General features: G+C 39.4%; 3 protein-coding genes across 9 annotated transcripts in view; 1 reads left to right on the forward strand and 2 right to left on the reverse strand.

Moving 5' to 3' along the window:
* Window positions 1-4,910: 4,910 nt before the first annotated feature.
* On the forward strand, window positions 4,911-7,188 carry LOC122887423 (insulin-like growth factor-binding protein 1). Its single transcript, XM_044220631.1, has 4 exons — window positions 4,911-5,353; window positions 5,549-5,688; window positions 5,891-6,019; window positions 6,133-7,188. Exons 1-4 carry the CDS (start codon window positions 5,008-5,010, stop codon window positions 6,256-6,258), a joined length of 741 nt encoding a protein of 246 aa, XP_044076566.1. The 5' UTR covers window positions 4,911-5,007; the 3' UTR covers window positions 6,259-7,188.
* On the reverse strand, window positions 6,618-12,511 carry LOC122887422 (insulin-like growth factor-binding protein 3). 3 transcript variants are annotated; one of them, XM_044220629.1, is made up of 4 exons: window positions 12,033-12,511; window positions 10,916-11,163; window positions 9,997-10,116; window positions 6,618-8,322 (listed from the first exon to the last, which is right to left on the reverse strand). In XM_044220629.1, the coding sequence occupies exons 1-4, from the start codon at window positions 12,421-12,423 to the stop codon at window positions 8,197-8,199; spliced, it is 885 nt and encodes a 294-aa protein (XP_044076564.1). In that variant the 5' UTR covers window positions 12,424-12,511; the 3' UTR covers window positions 6,618-8,196. The 3 variants fall into 3 exon arrangements, with proteins under 3 accessions (XP_044076564.1, XP_044076563.1, XP_044076565.1); XM_044220628.1 differs by having other exon boundaries at window positions 10,916-11,166; XM_044220630.1 differs by lacking the exon at window positions 9,997-10,116 and having other exon boundaries at window positions 10,916-11,166.
* Window positions 12,512-20,386: 7,875 nt separating this feature from the next.
* The window catches only part of LOC122887425 (tensin-3-like), a 34,995-nt gene continuing 33,056 nt past the window's right edge, over window positions 20,387-22,325 (reverse strand). For all 5 annotated transcript variants that reach the window (XM_044220636.1, XM_044220639.1, XM_044220637.1 and 2 more), the window contains 4 exons: window positions 22,056-22,224; window positions 21,904-21,972; window positions 21,601-21,630; window positions 20,387-21,470 (listed from right to left, as the gene is read on the reverse strand). In XM_044220636.1, the coding sequence (XP_044076571.1) occupies window positions 21,326-21,470; window positions 21,601-21,630; window positions 21,904-21,972; window positions 22,056-22,224 (413 nt within the window). In that variant the 3' untranslated portion in view covers window positions 20,387-21,325. The remainder of the gene's footprint in view (window positions 21,471-21,600; window positions 21,631-21,903; window positions 21,973-22,055; window positions 22,225-22,325) is intronic.

A 22,325-nucleotide genomic window follows, 5' to 3' on the forward strand; every position in this document is an offset into this window, starting at 1 on the left:
TATCAAATGAGTATGGCTATGAATGTCAACAGAAATGTCAAATAATTTTAGCTATAAAACAAGTAGGTGTATGGGATTGTGGTTGAGGGTGTAAATGAGGATCTTTTTGTTGATTTTTAGGTATGAGCCATGTGAGGATTTTCAATCTGAAACACAATATTTACACTTAGTCCCCCAAACCTCAAATGTAGCATGCAGCACAGCAAGCGATCAGCAGGTAACAAATATAACTTTTATGGGCAGTTTTCCCAGTTAGTTCCACTCTGTAAAATTTCATTTCTCACAACTTAGTTTATGGCTATTAAAATAACAGCTTTCAATCTACACCGCAAAATATGGCAGACAATGACAGATTTATTATGCCAGTCGACGTCCTTCCACAGCCCACAGCCAGATGAATCTCACCAGGGTTCACTCAGTATAACAGTTAAGTCAACAAACACCTTGCTTGCTTCACCACTTTCAGTACAGTGTAGCCTTGGAATATTTTTTGCTTTGGAATGAAATACAACAAATTCTGGGCAGTTATTAATAATTTGTAATGAAGTGTAATCCTGATGTACCCTGAAGAAGTTTTTACTTTACAGAAAAAAAGCTAAAAAAGTGCAGCTGTTGTTATCACCATCATGATGAAGTTCCCTGACTCAAGCTAAAGTTGACATTAAGCAATAAAGGGAATCCAAGGTAAATGATGGTTCACAAACAACACACCCCCGGTGTCATCAAGGCTAAAAGGGGTCAAGATGAGTAAATTAGGTTGTGGCATTCATTAATAATTACATTTCATTAGGCTACATTTCAACAACAAAGTTTTGATAATGCTTTATTTTATGGATCTGTAATTTTATAATAATTTCCAAAGAAGTCTCCTAGAAAGAATTATGTAATTTGCTTGAGCAGTTGTTGATCTCTAGAGGAATTTCCTTGAAAGAACTACTGAATTTTAACCCAAGAAAATATTCATTCATTATTTACTTATTAGCAGAAACTTGAAAGACGCCCCATAGAGTTTTCTTGTAAACAGACAAAAGTTTGTATCTCACCAAAAGTTACACTAGTTAAGTGACATAAATTTACCAGGATTGGAAGTGTACCAAATGAACACTGGCTCTACTTTTGATATAATTAGTACAAGATTACATAGTTATTTCCAGGATTTTTTTAGGAAAATTATTGGAAAATTATTAAGAAATTATGGACCCTTGAAGGGGTAATCCAGCAATTCAGATGAAATGGGCAAAACCGAAGCAGCAGAGGCCTAGATATCCTGAACTTCTCTGGAATGGGTCAAGTTCCAAAAATTCTGGATGTTTCACTGGCTGAGTACTACTCCTTGTTGACAAGTAAACTGAACTTAATATGTAAAATTGGTGGAGTATCCCTTTAAAGTGTTTCCATGCTTTTAAATATGTATAAAAAAAACAATAGATATTTATTACGGCACACTGATTTGATTTGATTGAACCTATGGCTACATTGCTTTATTTTTCACTTCATGTGTGTCAAAAAGGACATCCACCTCCACCTGTCATCTGTCTGTTGTTAAGCTTCCACACCTGATTTGAATAATCAACTAATGAAAACCTGAAACTGCAGGATCTTTACATATCAGGAAAGCTCAGTCATCTAGCTAAATGGACATTCAGCAGCAGAATGTAAGTTTTAATCCACTGTTTATTTTGCTCCAGTAGAGGCTCTCTTCATATATGAAATAAGTCAAAGTTCAAAAATCCAAAAATAAATTAAATGGGCATCTTATGTTAATTCTGCTCTGTATTTAAAAATAACATGAACATAAATGATGAAACAGAGGCCACATCTGGAGCCCATACAGGAAGAGTCAGAGCAGGAAGATGAAATTGAAGGAAGCAAAACAGGAGAAGGAGAGGAGGAGGATTTTGAAATTCAAGTAGGTGTGGAGACAAAAGAGGTTATGACAGAAGATGCAAGTGAAGAAGATGAAGATGATGATGCTCTGCTGAGGGTTCTGAGACCAAGGCGATTGTCTCGTTCCTTTAGCCAAGAGAGTTTTCTTCAAATGCAATCTACCAACAATCACCAGGAGATAATGGAGAATTTCTCTGTGTCAGAGCGGAGCACACATGCAGTGGATTTAAGTGATGAAGCTACCCCACCTGGGCAGGGAAGCTTAGGAAATGAGAAGATGTCCAGAAGTGGTGAGCTAGGCATAAAGGTAAGTATTTTACCACAATATACATTCCAATGAAATATCTGACAACTCAAATGGAAAAGAGATGTGATGCTCTATTGTTTCAAGGTCTCCAAGATCAGATGGCAAAAACACACACCACCTAAACCATCAGTGCAGAAGAAGACAAACCTGTCGGTGCAGAAAAAGACTAACAAGAAGACGTCTCTGGTTGTGAGTGTTCATTTCAAGCAAAGATGTTTTAACTTTTGAAAATACGGATTATAATTTAGGTTTTTTTTCACCAATGTCCTCAAAAATATTTCCAAGGAGGAGCCGTTTCCTCAGTGGCTGGTGGACCTGATGGTCAACATTGAAGAGGCAACAACTCACCAACTGGTGGTTGAGTAACACTCTTCACGGGCCTCACAAGGTGAACGTGACACAACTAATGACCTTGTTGGTGAACGTTCTATAGTGTCAATATATTTTTGTTGTACTTAGTTTGTGTATAGTATTCAAGAAATGTGTTATTTTCTATTATTATTATTATTATTATTATTATTATTATCCTCATTATTATTTATTTATCAAAAATTTGGCATGTGTGTCTCCTCTGTTGACCTCCCCATACATCAAACATACATGTAGCTATTAAATCAGAATTTTCCTTTGATTTGAATGCCAGTGTAAAGTGCTGTTAGTTAGGTAATAGTTTATTTAACTTTAAAAGAGCAATAGGGAAGAGGTTATCTTTTAACTTGTTGGTTGAAAGTTTGATTTGATTGTGATTTATTTAAATAAGAAAAATATTAAAAACTTATGCAACAGAGACTTGATAACTATCTCATGATATATAACTATACATGTAAAAGCAAGGAAAAAGAGAGACCAAATGCATTTTTATATGCACGTCTACAAAGTAGCTCTTTTTGTGTCTGTTCTACCAGATATTCAATGAGAAAGGCCACCATCCCCGGTCACTCCTCATGCACACCTAATGTTTTTCCATATCGTCTCTTTTCCAGTGGTGGAAGAAGTACTCAGATCCTTTACATAAGTATCAGAAGGAATACAAAAAATGTGTAAAAATACAAACAAATGTAAAATGTTCTACTGAAGTAAACGTCCTGCATAACTAATTTAAGTGAAAATAAAGTAGAGAAAGAAAAATGTACTAGTATCATAATGGCCCCTGTGAGTACAGTATTCTATATTTCTGGATTTGTTTTACTGATGCATTTACAGTATTTTAATTTATTAGTTGGTCAAAGGGAAGTAATTCTAACTCCTTTTATATACTGTTGGGTATTTTAACCTATAAAAAAACCACCATATTTTATGAGCTCATTATTGGTTTTGTGTGTACAATGTTATTCGTTAAAGTAATTTGTAACTATAACTGTACAATAACTGTAATGGAGTAAAAAGTACAATATTTGCTTCTCCCATGTAGTGAAGTAAAAGTATAAAGTTGCATAAAATTGAAGTAGTCAAGTAAAGTACAAGTACCTTAAAATTTTACTTTAAGTACAGTACTTACTTTCCACCACTGCTCTTTTTCAATAAATATATTCCATGTTCTTGACAATTATTTTAAAATCAGTGAGTTTATTTCACTCTTTCTCTATTCATTCCTAAATATTTCAACCAATCATTTCCCTTATTTCAATACAAAATCAATCATAACTTCAAATAACCATCAAACACATGTACACTGTATACACAGCCCATATGCTCATCATTTTAGTGTTATTCATTGCACTGAAACACCACCTTCTCACTACCACCAGCATCCAGGACCCTAACTGACCATGCATGAAGGGTCACAGCTAAATATTCATCTCATTTACACAAACATGCTGGAGTTGATGGGAACTTATGTTGTAGTAATAATAATAATAATAAAAATACTGTACTATATAATCCTGATTACTTTATTGGTCTTTCCTGGTTGAATCATTGGTGAGTAGTGTTAGATATCAGTTCTCTGTTTTAAAAAACAAAACACAAAAGATACAAAATGAAAAGCTTGGGGTCATATAGAGTACACAGCATGGTGTCGGTGTGTATATCACAAATAGAATATGTATCTAACATAGTATCTGGCATTTGCCATAGATAGTTATGACAAATACTACACCAAGGCAACAAGCAATTACTATCATTTTTCTTCAGACAAACATGTTGTGATTCTCGCAGAGCAATCCATAATGTTAGGGTTATGCAATGCTAAATATGTCAGTGATCTTGTTTATCTGTCTGTCTGATAAGAAGAACCTTCACCAAAGAGACTAGAGGGACAAATAGCGTTTCAGTGTGAAAATAGTGTCAAAAAAAATTTGTAAGCATTACTTCACAAAATAAGAGTTTGTCAGAACACACAGTTTTTATAATCACCAGTCATTATCTCATGACCTATTACTTCTTGGATTATCTAGTATTCTTTATTGTTGATGTTATTCATTACTACTTAATTGGTACATTTCTTAAAAAAGCAGTATTCATGTGATTGTTTTCATAACCTCAAAGGTAAAGACAAAAATCAGTAATTTGGTCCAAAAACAGGGTTGTTTTGATGTACAATCACTTTATGTTCCAAAGTCAATATTGACAACAGACCTTGTGAACCTGCATCTACGCACGTCAAACAGGGTCATCCACCGTTTACGGCAGCTTTGTCAAAAATATTTTATGTCTGAGGTCAGTGTGTCAATCATTAACGCCTTTGGAGGCCAGATCTCCATATAAATACTGCTGGTTCAGAGAATTCAGTTTAGAAGGAAAAGTACAGTCATACTGAGCAGTTTGCAGGGGCAAGTCCAAAAAGAAGAACATATTTTATCTTAAGACTGAAGATGCCTGGATTATATGAGAAGATGACATTCGTGGCAGCAGTGGCTCTGGCTGTCTTGGCCATGGTGAGGTCATCCCCGGTGGTGGGACCTGAGCCCATTCGCTGTGCCACCTGCACGCAGGAGAAACTGAACGACTGTCCTGCCATCCCAGCAGACTGCATGCAGGTGCTGAGGGAGCCTGGCTGTGGCTGCTGCATGGCCTGCGCTCTGGAGAAGGGAGCATCATGTGGGGTTCACACAGCCCACTGTGGTGAGGGGCTCCGCTGCACTCCCAGGCCCGGTGAGGCCAGGCCGCTCCACGCTCTGACCAGAGGACAGGGGGTCTGCACTGAAGACCTGGGCCAAGGTAGTCTCAGAGTTTCAGGATTTTCTCTTTCGTATGTGTACACTGTTGATATTTACGTTTAAGATCTTAAAATGATAAAATGGGGCCTCAAAGCAACCCAGGAAAAAACAACAAAAAAATATTTTTTAACATTTCTGATCAAAAAACTCTTATTTTCAAGCTGAAAGTCAAATTCATTTTCTAAATCCTGTACAGAGGAAGCTGATGGAGTCCCTGACCACGGCTCCCTGCACTACATGTTGGGTCTCAACCTTCCCTTTGACCAAGACACTGCTGACGGCCAGGAGAGTATCAAGGCCAAGGTCAATGCCATCCGCAACAAGCTGGTACAACAGGTGAGTAAAACACATCAAGCTGATTAATGAAGATGATTCAAAGTAATTTACCTCCCTTCCACTAGAGGGACCAATTGTTTTTGAGGAGTTGTAGATTTTTAAGAGAGATAATTGGGATGAAAGGAATTTTGCTGTGAATAATATGGTGTATTTGTTTATATGTGGGTGTAGTTCTCACTATTTGTCTTTCTTTCATGCACAGGGTCCCTGTCACATTGAACTGCATGCAGCCCTGGACATGATAGCCAGCTCTCAGCAGAAACTGGGAGAGAAGTTCACAACTTTCTACCTCCCCAACTGTGATAAGCACGGCTTCTACAAGGCCAAGCAGGTGAGAATTTTAGGATTTCACAAAATAAAATTAATTCCACCCATTGAAAGAGATCCATCCTAAGCTACCGGGTGATTTATTCATGTGGTTTCCCATCTCTGTTTCACTTTCAGTGTGAGTCATCTCTGGTTGGACCGCCCGCTCGCTGCTGGTGTGTCTCTTCCTGGAATGGGAAGAAGCTCCCAGGATCGAGTGACCTGCTCGGTGACTCAGAGTGTCATCAAGAAGTCGCTCACTGAAGGATGGACATTCATAAACACGCTTACACACACACACACACACGCCTACACAAACACATATAGACACAAGCAAACGTGTCATAACTTAAAATCAGGTAAAAGTGTAAATTGACTTCCTTTTAAAACAAAATGTAACATCCAATTTCAGAGGGGGAAATTTCCTCTCATTTTATTTACATGATGTATGTATCAAGACTTATTTATTCAGTGCTTGTATATTCTTACTAGCATTGACCATTTGTCATTTTTAGATTTTTTTATATGTTTGCCTATTTTTTGCGATTGTAAATAGGGCAACACTGTATACATTTGTGTTTCTGACTAAATAACTCCATTGCTCAAAACCACAGGTCTACAGCTCTGCCAAGCCCATTTCAGAGTCTTCAGGATCAGTTTTTTTTTTTTTATTCATTCAAAACTGGAGCTGTGCACAGCACGAAACAACACAGCTGTTCATTCATTCAACATGTTGACATTGTCTGAATGTATCTCCATTGGCGTTTCCTCAATGGGTATTGGGGGAAATAGTTAAAGTGCCGCAAGTATGTGCACGGTGGCCACGCACAAACATATCAGGACTCATCCAAGCCACCGTGAGGTTTGGGATGGGTTGTTCTGTATTTGTCTACCTCTACTAGTCTCTGCAGGCCCACAGGTTTAGCAGAGGATTGCTGAGGGCTCTTCTCAGCTACACCTTTCTCACATTAGGGACTTTTTCTTGTTTTTTTATTCTAGCAAATATTCAAGTATTTATTATGATTCACTCGTGTTAATGCTTTTGTTTGCTGTTGAGCTCATGTGCAGTGGACCAAATTGTTTGTGAATGCAATTTGCCAGGAATGCTGCTATTCCATTATTGGTTTTATGGAAACAATGTACATATTGTTCTAATTCTGTGGACGTGCATCCAAATAAAAAGTTATCTCATCATGATAGGGTCATTTGTAAATGTGTTTCTCCACAGTCAAAAAAGTCAATTCATACACACTCAAAGCACGAGAAGGCAAGATGAAGATAAAAAATTAAAATGCAATACCTGGATAATTTTATACTGCCTTTATTAAGTAAAAATAGACCTCTGAGGGTTGCATTGTACATGCAAACAGCGTATTTACTTAAACCAAGGCAAGTGATGAAAATTATCACCGGCTACACAGAGATCTGAGATAACGGTTTATGGCCTTTATCCCAAAAATTCAGCTTATGCAAAGTGACAACAAAACAGTAACAACCACAGTACAGATTAAAGGAAATGTCCCTCTTTCTGTGGCTTGAGATCCAGCATTAATAACTTTATATGCACTGTAGTGTTCGAGCTGCACAGTCCAGTCCAACTCCCCGGGGAACAGGAAGCGACCGGAAAAAAATGGAATTCATAGGAATAGGAATTCATAGTAAGGCACCGCATGCTTAGTCTGAAACACATATTCATACATACATACATTTTATGGTCGTCATGACCACACACAATGTCTTCATAACAAATCACAAGCATACAAATTATGATTACACATCACATGCATGTACACATGTGCAATGCCACTTGTTTTGTGCGTAAATGAAGGGCACTCTCATCAGTGTTTGTGTCTCTGTGTTTTAGAATCAGAATAAGGCTTCTGAGATAAGTTGAGAAGTTTATCCACTTCTCAAAAGTTGTCCTTGTTGGGTCAGAGACAAACAGCTTATGAAGAATCCATCCATCGCAGAAAAGTTAAGACTGCATCTGTGACACGGAGGCTTTTTCCTCCTGGTACTCTTCATCTGTTCGCCATGCTCTGCCCCAGAAAAGGTCCCACAGGCAACAGATAGAAATAGCAAACATCCATATATCGGCTGAGCCATCTCTTGACCTCTCTCCCAATATCCTCTGTATCTCCATTTGTTTACAATTCTTCTTGCTCTCACTCCCACCCTCCCTCCCTCCATCCTGCTCTGCTCCTATTGGCTCTCGGAGTTGTAGTACTGGGCGTCTCCTCGCTCCTTCCCATCAAAACCTGGCAAAGGCTGCCCGTATTTGTCCACACACCAGCAGAAGCCTCGCTTTCTGCCTTTGGATGGACGGCACTGAAAGTGAAGGAAGGGACAAGGTGAAGGGAGGGAAGAGAAGAAAAAAAGGGGGGGGGCAACTCAATGTGCAAATCCAGTTGAATATGCAGCATTATGGGTAACAAGCCACTTTACTCAATGAAGTAGAACAGCAATAGTTAAGAGGCATTAATGGTCAGATTGTGCTGAGTCGACGCAGCCTTGGTTATCCAACACGCTGTGGTATTTTGAGCTGCTTTTATGGTCTACCTCCTGTTACACACACATATAGAGACCTTTAAGGTAAACAGAAACCTGGTAAAATATTTGCTTAGTCCCGTTTGTGAACAACTGAGAACCAAGATCTATTTTCAGAAGCTGGTGGCCAGTACGAATCATCTGTTGCTGATTATACCCCACGGTTCCAAATTATGGGTACTACAAATGACTTACAGAGTCTGTGGAGCTACTCAAGGGCTGTTATTTTACTGCCAATTTTACTAAAGGTCAACCTCCACTCTAGTAAAACATGCAGCCATTCATTTCAAGGGCTAAAGCAACTGTGCTGCTGCGCCACAGAGGAGTCAGAGCTGATCAGGAAGGAAAACATCCTGATTTAGTTCAATATTTCAGCGGGGAGGCTGATCTGAGCTGAAGTAGGACTCTCTTGTTGTCAGATCACTGGTGCATAGGAAGTATAGGGGGGCTAGATCATGTTATGTGTTTTAAAAGCTCATATCTTCATTTGCATTTTGTGTGGACTAAATATATATCATAAGGAGTTAACATTTTTTGCAGCAAGACAAAAGTTTTACAAATTGTTTGCTAGGAAAAACAAATACTTCCAACATTAAATCTGTCCTGGGTAGTTTTTTCTGCTAAAAAGACATTTACTGTTATTAAGAGCTGTAATAAGAGAAGTTTATGCTTAAAATCATGCAAATTAAACTGACCAACATGAAATGTCTGCAACTCCACCTCGGGGCTCAGCGCAGTACACTAAGTCCATTCTACATAAACAAAGACAATGAGCCTGCCGTTGTGAGGCTCGTTATGAGATGGTTGCAGGTCAAGAACACTTCCATTAAGCAGGAGGGACTGCTATGTTATAAGAAAGCTGCCTCGGTGATGCAGTGCCACGGGAGCCCTAAGTGCCTCCATATGAACGCGTCAGAACCACTCATTTATTACAACCCGATCGTGGGTGAACCATGTGAGCGTGGGGATGGCTGCAGCTCTATTTCTGTGCATGCTTCTCAAAAGTCCAGCAATTATGAGGGGAGCGCATTGGGTGCCGGTGGCCACCTTGACGTCTGTCTCCCTGGGAGGGTTCCCATTAGACGGCCATCGTCCCATCCGTCAACCCCACTGGGGTTTGGCCCCTGTGGTTCCTGTCTCCAGAGCCAGTGGCTAGGGTCTACCTCACTGGTGTGGTGGTGCAATGATGAGGCTCTAATAACTACCAATGAATACAGAAGGACAGCTGCAAAACTGTAATTGGGCTGCAGGAGACCTCAAGTTTGAGTCACTAGACTTCAGCAGTGAATCTTTGTTAATGCAGCATTTAAACAAGGAAATGCGGATTTCCTTTTTACAGCCTTTCAAGGTTGTAAACAAGTAGATGTTTAAGTTATGAAATCATGAAATTGATGAATGAATCTATATTTTCGCAGTCAATATAAAATGATGGTACTTTGAATGTGCTTTTTTTACCTGCTTTTTCTTATAGAAGCCCTTCTTGTCACAGTTTGGTATGCGGAAACCTCTGGGGTTGAGAATGTCTGTAATCTTGAGGCTGCTGAGAATGTTCTCAATCTCCCTCCGACAAGGACCCTACAGATGAGGGAACACATAAGCAGTTACTGTACTTTCTCCAATACTTAACAATCTCCAGCTCAAACGTCAAGAAATCTGAGTGCAGCTGATGCCGTTAGCACAAGCTATTTCATTATTATTATCATTTTACAATGTGATTTCCACATGAATTCTCTGGGGGGGTTAAAATAAAGACGTTAACAAAGCTGACTCACACTGCATCACACACTGCTCTGCTGTAATACCTAAACAATGGTGGCTGCGATATGAAAGAGGTGATGGATGAGAAATTAATTCATCTGACCGACTTGTAGCGGCTTAACAGTTTGCCAAAGCTTCTTAGAACTCTTACACTTTACACAAAGGATGGGGGATAAAGTGAATTCAAAGAGCTCAAAAAAGGAGCAAAAAGGCTTGTCCTTAAGTCCGACTATTCCAGTCACTAATCAAAGCAGCCAGTCAAAGCCCATTACTAGTGTGTGCTCACTTCTCTGGCCAAAGAGAAGATCAAAATAGCAGCAGGGCTTCCCAACAGGCACTCACATAGGCCAATCCATCATTTGCTGGCTCCCAGTACACCCGGCACGCGGACGCCTTGTGGCCAAACAACCGCGTGACCCAGGTCATCCGCAGGGCCATCGTACCCGCTCGCTGCCATGCCATTCTACTGCTCACGATGCCTGCCAACCATCAGCACCGCTACCCAAAACATTTCATCACCCACAGGGGGAGAAAAACACCAAAACACAGAGGAAGAGGAGAAAAACATTCCTCCAGTATGCTTGGAAGACAGTAAAATATTGGTTGTGGTACTTACATACTCAGGCTCCTGTTTGGTCTCTAGAGAGAAGTTTTGTTGGTCTGTGATGAGTGGTCCTGGGAGCTCCTCTATTTTAAAGTTCTGGGTTCTCTTCTGCTGCCCCTGTCTGAGGACTTCTGACTTGGCAGAGGGGAAAAAAGGGTGAAGCGGAGGTCTCAGGGGTCCCGTGGGTCTGTGGGTGCTGTACAAGGTTTGAAGGCCTGAGCCGGTGGAATTCCTCTCCTCTTCCTGAGTCTCAATATTTTCTGCTAAAGTTTGAGAACAACATGTGTTTATTCACAAAACAGTAGGCTATATAATCTTCCATTTAAGGTAGTATTTTTTCTGATTCAGACATTGATTTTTTTTTCAGCAAGCTGGAGGTCACTTTGAGGGTCATGAGTGAGCTATTTCTCAGAAGCATTTCCTGAGATTATATATATCTTTCAATTTTGACAGGAAATGAACAGAACTATGCAGGATGACTACCACCACTTGATTCCAAATGTGTTTATACCTTAAACCTTGAATCTCTGTAGTCTCTTTCCTAAGAGTACAAGCTAAATAGTTATGCTATCTCCAGGTAGGAAATGATCCAAAATCATTCTAATCTGAAAATCAACATTTAGTCTCTGCCAATGGATTGAGGGAGGTTCAGTCTTTACACTGAGCTGAACACCTGATATTGAGTTGCACCACTCTTTTGCACATCAAATTCTTACTAGGGGTCAAAAATACTACAACCTGTCTCATCCTCCACATTCTCTTCCCACACATGAAGAGAATTTATTGGATGAAATCAATTAGTGATTGTGGCTTTCAGCTGGATGTCTACTCTCATTGTATGGCATGGAATTAAGAGTTGATTGTCACTTGTGCATCATAATACATAACATTTCCCAAAATTGACAAACTAAATTGTCTAACTACTCATCTGCTTCTTATCAACACATCTTCCTTTGTGATTAGAAGTTTGTAATGGATAATAAATAAATAAAAACTGTACAGTTATTGCACATTAATATGCATATACAGCGAATTTAAGGCGTTCTTAAACATTAATAAACAACAATAAAGTAGGCTATCTAAAGTGCACACGAGACGCACATGGAAAAGGTGCACGCACAAGAATTACCTGGCAGTTCATTGACTGGAGGTGTTGGTCTGGCAGTAAGTCGTTTACTAGTAGCGTTTGCACAAATCCCCCGTCCCTCCAGCAGAGCCTGCAGAGGTTTCGTCTCACCGGCCTGATGCTGACAAGTCAGTCCGGAGCCACATCTCCCGGTGTACACGCCGCACGGCTGGCCGAAGCTCAGCGCGCAAGTCATGCAGCAGCCGCAGCCCGGTTCTCGGATTTTCTCGGTGCAGTCTTTGGGTAAAGGTTTGCACAAAAGCCGCGCTCCAGCATCACATGGCTCGCATTTGATAACCGGTCCGACCGCACCTGACCTCCGGGTGAACGATGCCAGGACAAAAGTCATGCAAAGTGCGCGAAAACAGGAATCCATTGTGGCGTCTGAGAGCATTCCCTATATGGTTTCAAAGTGAGGAAGCGCACTGACCTACTGTGGTGACTTTTCACTGGGCAGCTTCTGTCTCATTCACACAAAGCCACCGGACAAAACATCTCAATATATAGACCCCAGTGACTGTAGTCACACCCCCGACTAGCTTGTGGTCTACTGTTGAACTGCCTCGACTACGTTATTCCTTTAAAAGCATCAAAGCAAGATGCCGGGGTTTTACAGACCAGTAGAATAAATAATAATAACAATAATAATAATAATTATAATAAAAATTTATTAACTTTTTACCTTTGCTGGAGGACTTAGTTGAGGTATTAATATTTTGAATACATTTCAATATATAATGCAGTTGTCAGGCTATTCATGGACATAATCATACTACCCAAGAGAAAAATACACACAAATGTTTTTAATGCGTATCAGCTCTCAGTTTCAACAACCCACACACAGGAGTAGGTCAAATCTGCCATGCGCAAATTCATCCATAGGGGGCGCCATTAGTGTGTGTGTGTGTCAGGCAGTTACAGCTTTCTCAACTTCTTGTGCATCTTTAATTTTCCAGTGATTCAGTGACACTTGCAGTGAAATTAGTGAGGCTTAAATGGCCTCATCTGCTATTTTATGCTTGTGTGTTTTTTCCATGTTTTACTCCACTACATTGATTTGATTGCTATATGTACTTTGTAGAATAATACTTTACATACAAAACAAATGATTATCTTACTAAATATTGCACATTTTTCTAGGTAAAACAACACAACAGTATGTGAAATTCTCCACAATGACTTTCTAGAATATTAAAATGCTGCTTACACATTAATTGATCAGTATATTAAAATGTATAACAGTATAACACTGACAGGAGTCAATCATCATAATGACTACTTTTACTTAAAAAAGTTGTCCGTACATTTTACTTCTCCCACCACTGTACAAGACGTGAATTTATACACTTAAAATATTATTAATAATGACCTTATTAACTGTGAGACATGTCTACATGTCCCTTATTTATGCTTGTATGCAGGTTATATGATGTAGATATAGTTCATCTCTTTATTCACCTCAATTTCAAGTCATTCTGCAGAACTGTGGCTTCAAAAGGTTGCAAATAAGTAGCATCAAACTGTACTCAGTTGCAGACTTGATGTTTGTTGCAGGGCTGAGTTTCGTAAATGGGACAAAGATGATTCAAGTGATAAGATTTTATAGTGAACAAGTTTCACGTAGCTCAGATGAAAGTCAAAATATAATTCAGCCACAAGATCTGCTGCTATCAGTCTACACACAATCAAGACATGGAGACAGCGTCACCAGCTGAACATAATTCAAGGTGACCAGGCCATATGGTATTCAGTGTTTATGACTTGTGCAAAGTGTACCTGTTCCTCACACATACAGTAAAGCAGCGATCTCTGAACTTGTTGTTAGGACGTGTGACATAGTTGCTAACAAGCCCTGGCGTACCGCTGCCTGTTAACAGACAGGTCTACAGCAGAGCAGTGCTCAGTGGAATGCTAAACATTTGTTTCATAAGCTGAAAAAAGCCTGCTGATTTTCCTCCCTCTCCTCCGCTCAGAGCTCTTTGGAAGGGGGTCTCTCAGCCACCTGTGCATATTCAGCATAGCAGAGGAGAGCGTAGGGCACAGGGACCAATGTACTGAAGGAATGTCATCCCACAGAGCAGCCACACAATAAAGAGGGAGTGTGAAGAATTTGCTTTTTTGCACACCGGATATTATTGTACATGTGTTCAACATAACCTGCTGTCAAAGGCTATACTGGCCAACCGCAACTGCTTGTCAAATCCTAATCCGCAGCAATTTTCCACTGTTTTAAGATGATCTGGGAAAATCAGATACACTTGCTTGAAGCTCTGAGAGTGGTCTGCATTGGCTCCAGCAGTTGTGCTGTAGCTTACTGCATTGAAGCCCTTGGCTAAATATAAACTAGCTACTGAATGCGCGGGCTATTGGATGTCACACATATTCTCAGTTTTTTTTTCACAATGCGGCTTTTATTATTATATTTTATTATTATCCCTGGATTTAGCATTATAACACTGCAACTTAAATTATTAAAGCATCAGTCCACCAAAATTATGAAAAAGATATGTTCTCACATCTGGTGGTACATACAGCCACGCAGATAGTTTTGGCTTTTGAACATAAAAAGTCCTTCACTGCGGCAAAATTTCAATTTTAAAAACTCAACACCAACATGTCAATTGCATGTGATATCCCTAGTTAAAAGTGAGAAAATTTGTTTTTTGTGTGTTGGGTGAACTGACCCTTTAACCAAATTTATGCTGATGTAATGTTCCTTTTAGAAATGAAAAGCCTACTTCACTCCAGTTAATCACAGGCAGGGAGAAAAGAATATAGTTTACATTACTGATGTATGATCAGAATGCCTTATTAGCGTTCCTTCCTAAAAAGTACTGTGATGTATTATTTTGATGTGTCATATGTAATAATGCATGTTTTTGGTAGCTTCCCCACTTCTGGCTCTGTTAGTGTGAATTTGTCTGTGTTCAGTGCGGAGATAGAGGGGATTGTCTTGCTGTAGTGGCGGGGTAAAGCAAGAGAATCTGCAGCAAGTGCCAAAGCTCACATAGTACATAAACACATAGTTTAATCAGCTGGAGGTCTGCAGAACATGCCTGGGATAACCTGGGAGAAGGATGTGTGTGTGTGTGTGTGTGTATGTATGCCCCTCCCATTCAAACACCAACCAACTCTTTCCCCATTCTTACCTGGAATTTGGGATGGCAGTGGGGGTCCGGTGAGAGAGTGTGTGGGTACATATTGTATGTAGGTGTGTTGGAGTAAGAGGGGAGGGGTGGGACTGTTTAGGAATGAGGCTGCCACAGATCACATGACAAGTCTGGTATGGTCACTGTTATTCTTTTTTTCCCCCATAGTCTCATGACCGTCTCTCATATAATTGCCCCTGTCTGAGGGCTTTTCGAGCAGACTCTCATCACAGATGAATTGGACGCAAAGGTCTCTATTATGATTAATATGATCATCTTTTCCCTTTGATTCTGCTCGGCTGGCACCCATATAGAGCTTCGTCAATTGTCTGATTATTATATGTGGTTTGAATGGTGGACAAAATAAAGAGCCAAAAGGGCAAAGGCCACCTTTCATCTAATTCCAGGGTCAGTTAATTATTTTTTTGGAGTGATCTGTTCGTGGAGCTGTCATGGTCCCCATTTCTGGATGCTTGGCCCCCCCGAGGCAGTCCGAGGCTGTAATTAGGCCTGAGCGAAGTGGAGGATGGAGAAAGATGAACTCTCAGCACTCAGCCTGAGGATTGCAGAGTGCTCAGAAATGGGCTGAGAGTGGTGCCACTCACTTTGGGCCCCGAACCCCCCCCCCCCAAACAGCATCACTTCCTATGTCTGTATTTCTCTGTCTTGTATGGACACATTAGGTGAACATGTATGTACATTTCCTCACATGTGCCATACTGATTCTCATTTTTGCTCTCTCACTCTCTTTCAGTCGCTCTGTCACGGAGCCTTGTTATTTAAGAACTATAGTAACTAAATTATATGATAAGCATGATTTTAATGTAAACATGTCATTAAAACTGTTTCTAATTGAGTACAAAGTACTTTTTCCATAATTTATCTTTTTTTTTCTTTGAGTGTTTGAGACCCACAATCAAATGATTTAAATACAAATGAAACAGACAACTACATGTAATTTATTCTTGCACTGTCATGTATCATTTTCTCACGGACACCAACACACCATTACTCATCGTAAACAAAGACAAAATTATAGTTGGTGGAGGAGGGAATATCCCTTGCAGATGCAGGCCCTACAATGCTCCATTTATTTTATAAGTGATGGTGGTCTGTGGTTGCAAGATGTGGTCTGATGCTGAAATGAAGAGAAAAGACAGAGAGTTATCACAGTTAGTGTAAAAAGTTATAGCTGTCTCTGACAGGTTCTCCCAGCTAATCTAATTTACTTTCTATAGTATCAGTATGCAAGTGAAATTAGTTTTACAGTTTTTCCTTTTATTTAAGCTGTATTTTACACTATTCCTGTCCTTTTTCCTTTGGTTATTTAATCTCTTTTATGCAATTATATGTAATTGTTAATGTGTAGTTTATTTTTGGTTTAGTTTGTTGGTCTATGTTATAGTGAATTGGCAGAAATTGGTATTTTTCAATACACTTGCAAACTTGACAAAAAAGGAGACCAAGCTTCTATGTCTTGAATTTGAAAATTGTATGTATCAATATCCACTTTCAAATCACATCCAGTTTAAATTCTTTTAAAATGAACACATTTTGAGCACGATGGGTGCTACTGATGAGTACTTGACCTCATCTGATAGGGCTGAAGGGGTACGTCGCTCAAAAAAAGTCGGGGACCTCTGCTCTTGCCCAGTTTTTACACCTTCGCTTAAACCATGATATAAACACAAATTCACATCACGAAGGCAGCACTTGACCTCACTACTTGTTGTTTCCAGTTCTGTGACCATGACCTGTGGAGACCCCTCCACAGCCACAGTCAGTCAGTGACATTAGCTAGGCGTACGGAGTCACCGGGCACCCATGAGCTCTGAAACTTGCTACCCTCCAGTTAATGGGTCACCTTTTAGTGTGGTCATGACAACAATACATCACAAATTGTTTTGGTTTCTATGGCATAGAAATGTGCAGCGTTGACACTTTTTAAAATGATTCTGAAACAAAATAATAGTTAGCAACTAATGATCCATTGATGGTGTTGGGCATCATCTAGACCTGACCTGAACTATTTTGTGGCCTGATATGAAAGCCCTCAATTAATCTCAGTGTGTTTTGAGGTTTCGTCATCTGCTGAAAACCAAACAGGGGCCTCAAATTGTGCCGCCATCCCAGAATGCACTTTCTATTTTTGCTCCCCAACCTTTATTCTGCCTCAGAGGAAAGAGATGAGCCCTGCCCCTCTAATTAAGTGGCCGTAAAAATGCTGCAGAGCTGGGGTGTTGGAGGAATGAGAATGAGCTCTGTCAGCCTGATAAACAGGGCCTTTCACTTCCACATTATCTGCAAAGTGAAACTTGATTGGCTTCAGCCTGCTAAAAGAGACTGGTGTAAATCTGTTAAGTTGATTGGAAAGCTGGTATTTGTTGAGACAGGCATACTGTATGTGACAGGCTTAATCAGTGTCTGTTACGGGTCCTTGCTCAGGTCAGGAATGTCAACACAATAGTAGTGATTATATTACAGAGCCTCATCAACGGTCACCATGTGGAGGTTAAGGGTTGGAAAATAAACCCAACTCAGCTCTCTGGCAGTTTCTTGTCTGTTTTTCTTTTAAGTACATTCTCCTATATCATTACTCAGTTTAGTAATAGTAAATAATAAGACATAAATATATAATAATAAAATAGAAACATATAAATCAAGTTTGATGGGTATTCATTGCAGTCTCGAGTTAGACCTACATAGCTCTCTCATGCTCACACACACTGTTATTACCTGTGTGAAATATTGTCTCTCCTGACAGGTTCCTCTGTAGTCTAATAATGTTGCTTGGTTTTCTGGACTTTCCCCTGCTTCTTTTTTTTTCGAGGCCACTCCGCACTAAATAACAGAGGAAGACGGGCTCTGGGCTCTCTGCAGTCACCACACCTGGGCCTTTGCTTCCTTCCTGCCCTCCCCGGGAATTCTTCACTTTCACCACCTGCAGAGGGACAGTAGTGATGGGGGAGGAGGGAGGGTCTATCCCATTCCACCTTTCCTCCCTCTTTGGCTAGGCTCTGCAATGTTATTCCCTCTCAGCACCATTAGAGCAACCCGTCCAGACTTGTGAGGAGGTAAAACCCTCTTTTACGGCACTTCACAATTGAGACAGTGGACATGTGTGCGTCGGATGTGTGCCTACTGAGAAAGAAAGTAACAGATGCACAGTACTTGTGTGTAGGCCTTATTAAAAGATGTGGTGTTGGTCACCATTACTATTTCACCTTTAAGCTAAGAAAGTTAATTTTGACTGGGGAAATAAGCCACGTCACAAATCACTCCACTCATGTGCAGGTTCAAACGTGTTGAGTTGCTGGTGTCCTCTGCTGGCTGCAAATTGAACTGAATGTATTCTTTTCTCTACAGTAAGGCTAAATGTGTTTCCAGCAGATTTTCCTCATTACCGACCTCTGGGCAGTAGTATCAGGATCTGCTTACTTTTCAAATCCTCCTTTGTATTGTGAGATTAGCTACTATTGGAAGATACTGAAGCTAGAAACCTGTCTAATAGGCCTACCCTTGTTGTTGAGACCAGGCAAGGCCTGTGCATGGTGTCTTTGGTTCAGCGGTGTGCTTAAACAGCAGCCTGTCAGTGGATCAGTCATTAGGCTACAAACGCATGTTGTGCAGCAAAGCATTATCGATACACACAGAACTTTATTTAAAATTCTAGTGGAGACCCAAAAGTCTACGAAGTTACCACATATGATCCTGAATTTTAAGGAAATGTAAGCTATAAAAAATATGCACAAGACATGGAAAGGTGCAGCCATACAAAACATGGCGTCTTGGCTTCAAATATTTCACTCAGTGTAAATATCAGAGAGCTTCAATGGAAAGCTAGAGCAAACTGATACAGAATATATACAGTATGTGATGCTTTCAGAGACAGTGGAATAAGATGATTTTAAAAGCTACTGAAGAGGAAATAAAATAGAAAACTGCTCGGTTAACAGAAAAGTTAGACATTTTCATAATGTGAGCCGAGAGTCAACGTTACATAAGAATGTTGATACCACTCTCACATCTGTTTGCTAATTGTAGCATATAATATGAAGCTACCTCCAGCAGTCGGCTAACTTAGCTTAGCACAAAGACTGGAAACAGGAGGACACAGCAAGCCTGACTCTGTCCAAATGTAACAAAATCTGCCTACCAGAACCTCTAAAGTTAACTAATTAACACGCTGTATCGCGTTTGTTTAATCCATACAAAAACCAAAGTGTAAATCATTCCGCTGGTTGCCTGGCAACTGGCCCTGGCTATGTCAAGGGTTAACGAATCACCAAGATTAAATAAATGTTTCCTTTTGTTTATTTACAGAACACATCAAACAATGCATTATCAATATACAAATAAAATGTTCACATGTAGCATGTTATACACAGAGGCACAGTCTTGTATGAGACAAGTATGAGGTACAGATAATAGTTCATGAAAATGATAACAAGGTAACAAATGTGTACATAATCAAAATAAGAATATCAACAGAGCTTTATTGCGGTGGTATATCCCTCTCTGGATAAAATTATAAAAAAGTTTATGGTCATCATCTCATATACAATGTCATCAAGGACTCAGCTGGGATAATCTTTGTCCCACACGAAGTATATTGTATGTCACTGACAGATGACTAATGGAGTAAATGTCAAATCCTAAATTTATTCGTGCAATTCCAACACTGAGCGCTTTTCTTTCTTCTAAGAACTTGTAAAAGACTAAAGAAATTACAGCCTTTGTACTCTCCATATAGCAATTTTTTTTAAATTCAAATGAAATGTATAAAATTAAGGATAGGCCTACTGATATATTTTTGATACTGAAACACTGCAGTGCTGTTAGTTAGCCCCAAAAGAGGACAAAATAAAGTACAAATTTGGTAGCTGAGTGGTGTGCCACTTGTACTATCTTCTATGCAAAGTACTGATGTGTTTTTAACCAACTCAAGTCTATATAATATATATATATATATATATATATATATATATATATATATATATATATATATATATATATATATATATATATATATATATATATATATATATATATATATATATATATATTATATATATTATATAGAGTTGAGTTGGTTAAAAACACATCAGTACTTTGCATAGAAGATAGTACAAGTGGCACACCACTCAGCTACCAAATTAGGGTTTAATTAAAATATTTTCTATGGGTTCTCTCATTTCAACACACACACACACACACACACACACACACACACACACACACACACACACACACACACACACACACACACACACACACACACACACACACACACACACACACACACTTTCATTAAAATGTTTCTGACACATTAAAAAGTGGTAATATTCACATACATCTTAAGAAAATCTCTTAAGGTTCAGAGAAGCCACATACATGCTGTACATGTATAGAAGGCGGTAGTTTAAAAAAATAAAATTTGACATTGCATAGATAAAATAAGATAATCCTGTATGCAACATAGCCTAGCAAGAATCCAAATTATACATATTTGCTGCACTGCTTTTCCACACTTTAAACTCCACATCGAAATACTGCGCGCTGGACAGATGCAGCTCAGAGGTGCTTCTATATTGGCTACACCTTTACAGAATGTTATATAATAATGTTATATAATAATGTTATAATAGCTTGAATTAAGTTTGTTTTGGTTAAATATAAAAAAAAAAATTTACATGCAACGTAGGTATTTTCTTGATTTGCCCATAAAACTACTACGCACAAATAAGAAAAGCAGCCTTTGTGTTATGTACTTATTAAAATATGTTGAGAATGAATATATCTAACTGTATAAGACATTACAGTTGTAAACCAGTAAATAATTATTAAACATTTCTTATGATTTAGTTGCTTTCTTACTTGGCTACTTTACAGTTAATTTTACAGGAAAGAAAAACAACTGAATAGAAGGGGATTTATATTTTTCTATTAAAAGATATCATTAAATGTTGTAGCGCTGGTAAGTGATTATTAAGTATCTAACATCCTGTTAATATCCAGGGTTAATGTCCAGGTCACCACCATCTTCAGTCCTTACATTTTGTCCTTTGTTCAGCCTTTCAGTCTTTATTTCTTGTTTCTACGCTTAGTAAAAGTCTGTCCAGGTGATCAGCTCAGTCCGAGGCAGGCCTACTTACTCTTCTGCGAGCCAATCATCACCTTGGAAACAAAGTTCACAATGGCACTCGCTGGCTGCTCAGGGTCATGCTCTGCAAACAGGTGACATACATTGTCCATGGAAGTGCCAGTTTTCCTTGCCACAAAGCCAAAGATCCTGCAGAGGTGGAGCAAAGAACTTAATAGCAGCGCTGTCATCTGCCTCAAACTGACCACATCACTTTAAAAATAACTGCTTTAATGCTGCTCTGGTTGTAGCAATGTGAAAATAATAATAATTTACTTACTTTGCTGAAGGGCAGCCATCTTTTTTCCACCTGTGAGCAGTGAAAAGAGGATAATAGTGTCATTGGCTTAGTAGAGCTTGTTAAATAAACTGAACCTTACTTTCCACCTGCACATTCAAAATTAGAAGTGACAATGTACTTTTAAAAAAAAAGGTTTGTCATCATTTCCTGCCCTTGTTGTTATATTCCAGGATACATTTTGACAAAATACACCTGGTTGGACTCTCATAATAGGTTTGCCTAACAATAGCCTTGACCAGCACTCCAATAAATGTGTTCAAACTTTAAATCAGCAATACTCACTTTCTATCTTGAGGGTCCAATGCACAAAATATGACCGTATTGACATTGTAATGCCTCCTGAAGAAGAGCCTAAAAGGAGACAGGGGGGTGGTTATTGTGAGAAAAAGGTCTCTGCATGTATGTGTGGTGTGAATATACCTGGTGGTACTCACTTCCTCTGGTTGTCAGTGAGGGTGATTCCCTGGGAGGACACCTTGAAGTGGACTACAGTGGAGGTTGCTGGAGGGTTGGAGCTCAGAGTCATACTGGTGGCTTTCTGCACCGCCTGGATGCCTGTTAGTGACTCCATCTCCACGGAGCATAGGTACCACACATTACAGGCTGCAGGAACACAAAGATTCAAATTATACTCACATCACAACTGCTAAGTGCAAATAACTGTAGAGCAAGTGTATTCAGTGACTCAGTCCCACAGTCCATAA

The sequence above is a fragment of the Siniperca chuatsi genome, linkage group LG13 (genome assembly GCF_020085105.1).
Source record: "Siniperca chuatsi isolate FFG_IHB_CAS linkage group LG13, ASM2008510v1, whole genome shotgun sequence".
Lineage (NCBI taxonomy): Eukaryota > Metazoa > Chordata > Actinopteri > Centrarchiformes > Sinipercidae > Siniperca > Siniperca chuatsi.

What these genes read in the sequence shown, in the direction of transcription:
- LOC122887423 (XM_044220631.1), top strand. Translation starts at nt 5,008, where the DNA reads ATGCCTGGATTATATGAGAAGATGACATTCGTGGCAGCAGTGGCTCTG. An exon ending in GCAACAAGCTGGTACAACAG is followed by an intron (nt 5,689 to 5,890) that starts GTGAGTAAAACA and finishes TTTCATGCACAG; the next exon opens with GGTCCCTGTCACATTGAACT. An exon ending in GCTTCTACAAGGCCAAGCAG is followed by an intron (nt 6,020 to 6,132) that starts GTGAGAATTTTA and finishes TTTCACTTTCAG; the next exon opens with TGTGAGTCATCTCTGGTTGG.
- LOC122887422 (XM_044220628.1), bottom strand. Translation starts at nt 12,423, where the DNA reads ATGCTCTCAGACGCCACAATGGATTCCTGTTTTCGCGCACTTTGCATG. An exon ending in TCCAGTCAATGAACTGCCAG is followed by an intron (nt 11,167 to 12,032) that starts GTAATTCTTGTG and finishes CTCAAACTTTAG; the next exon opens with CAGAAAATATTGAGACTCAG. An exon ending in CCAAACAGGAGCCTGAGTAT is followed by an intron (nt 10,117 to 10,915) that starts GTAAGTACCACA and finishes CCTCATCTGTAG; the next exon opens with GGTCCTTGTCGGAGGGAGAT.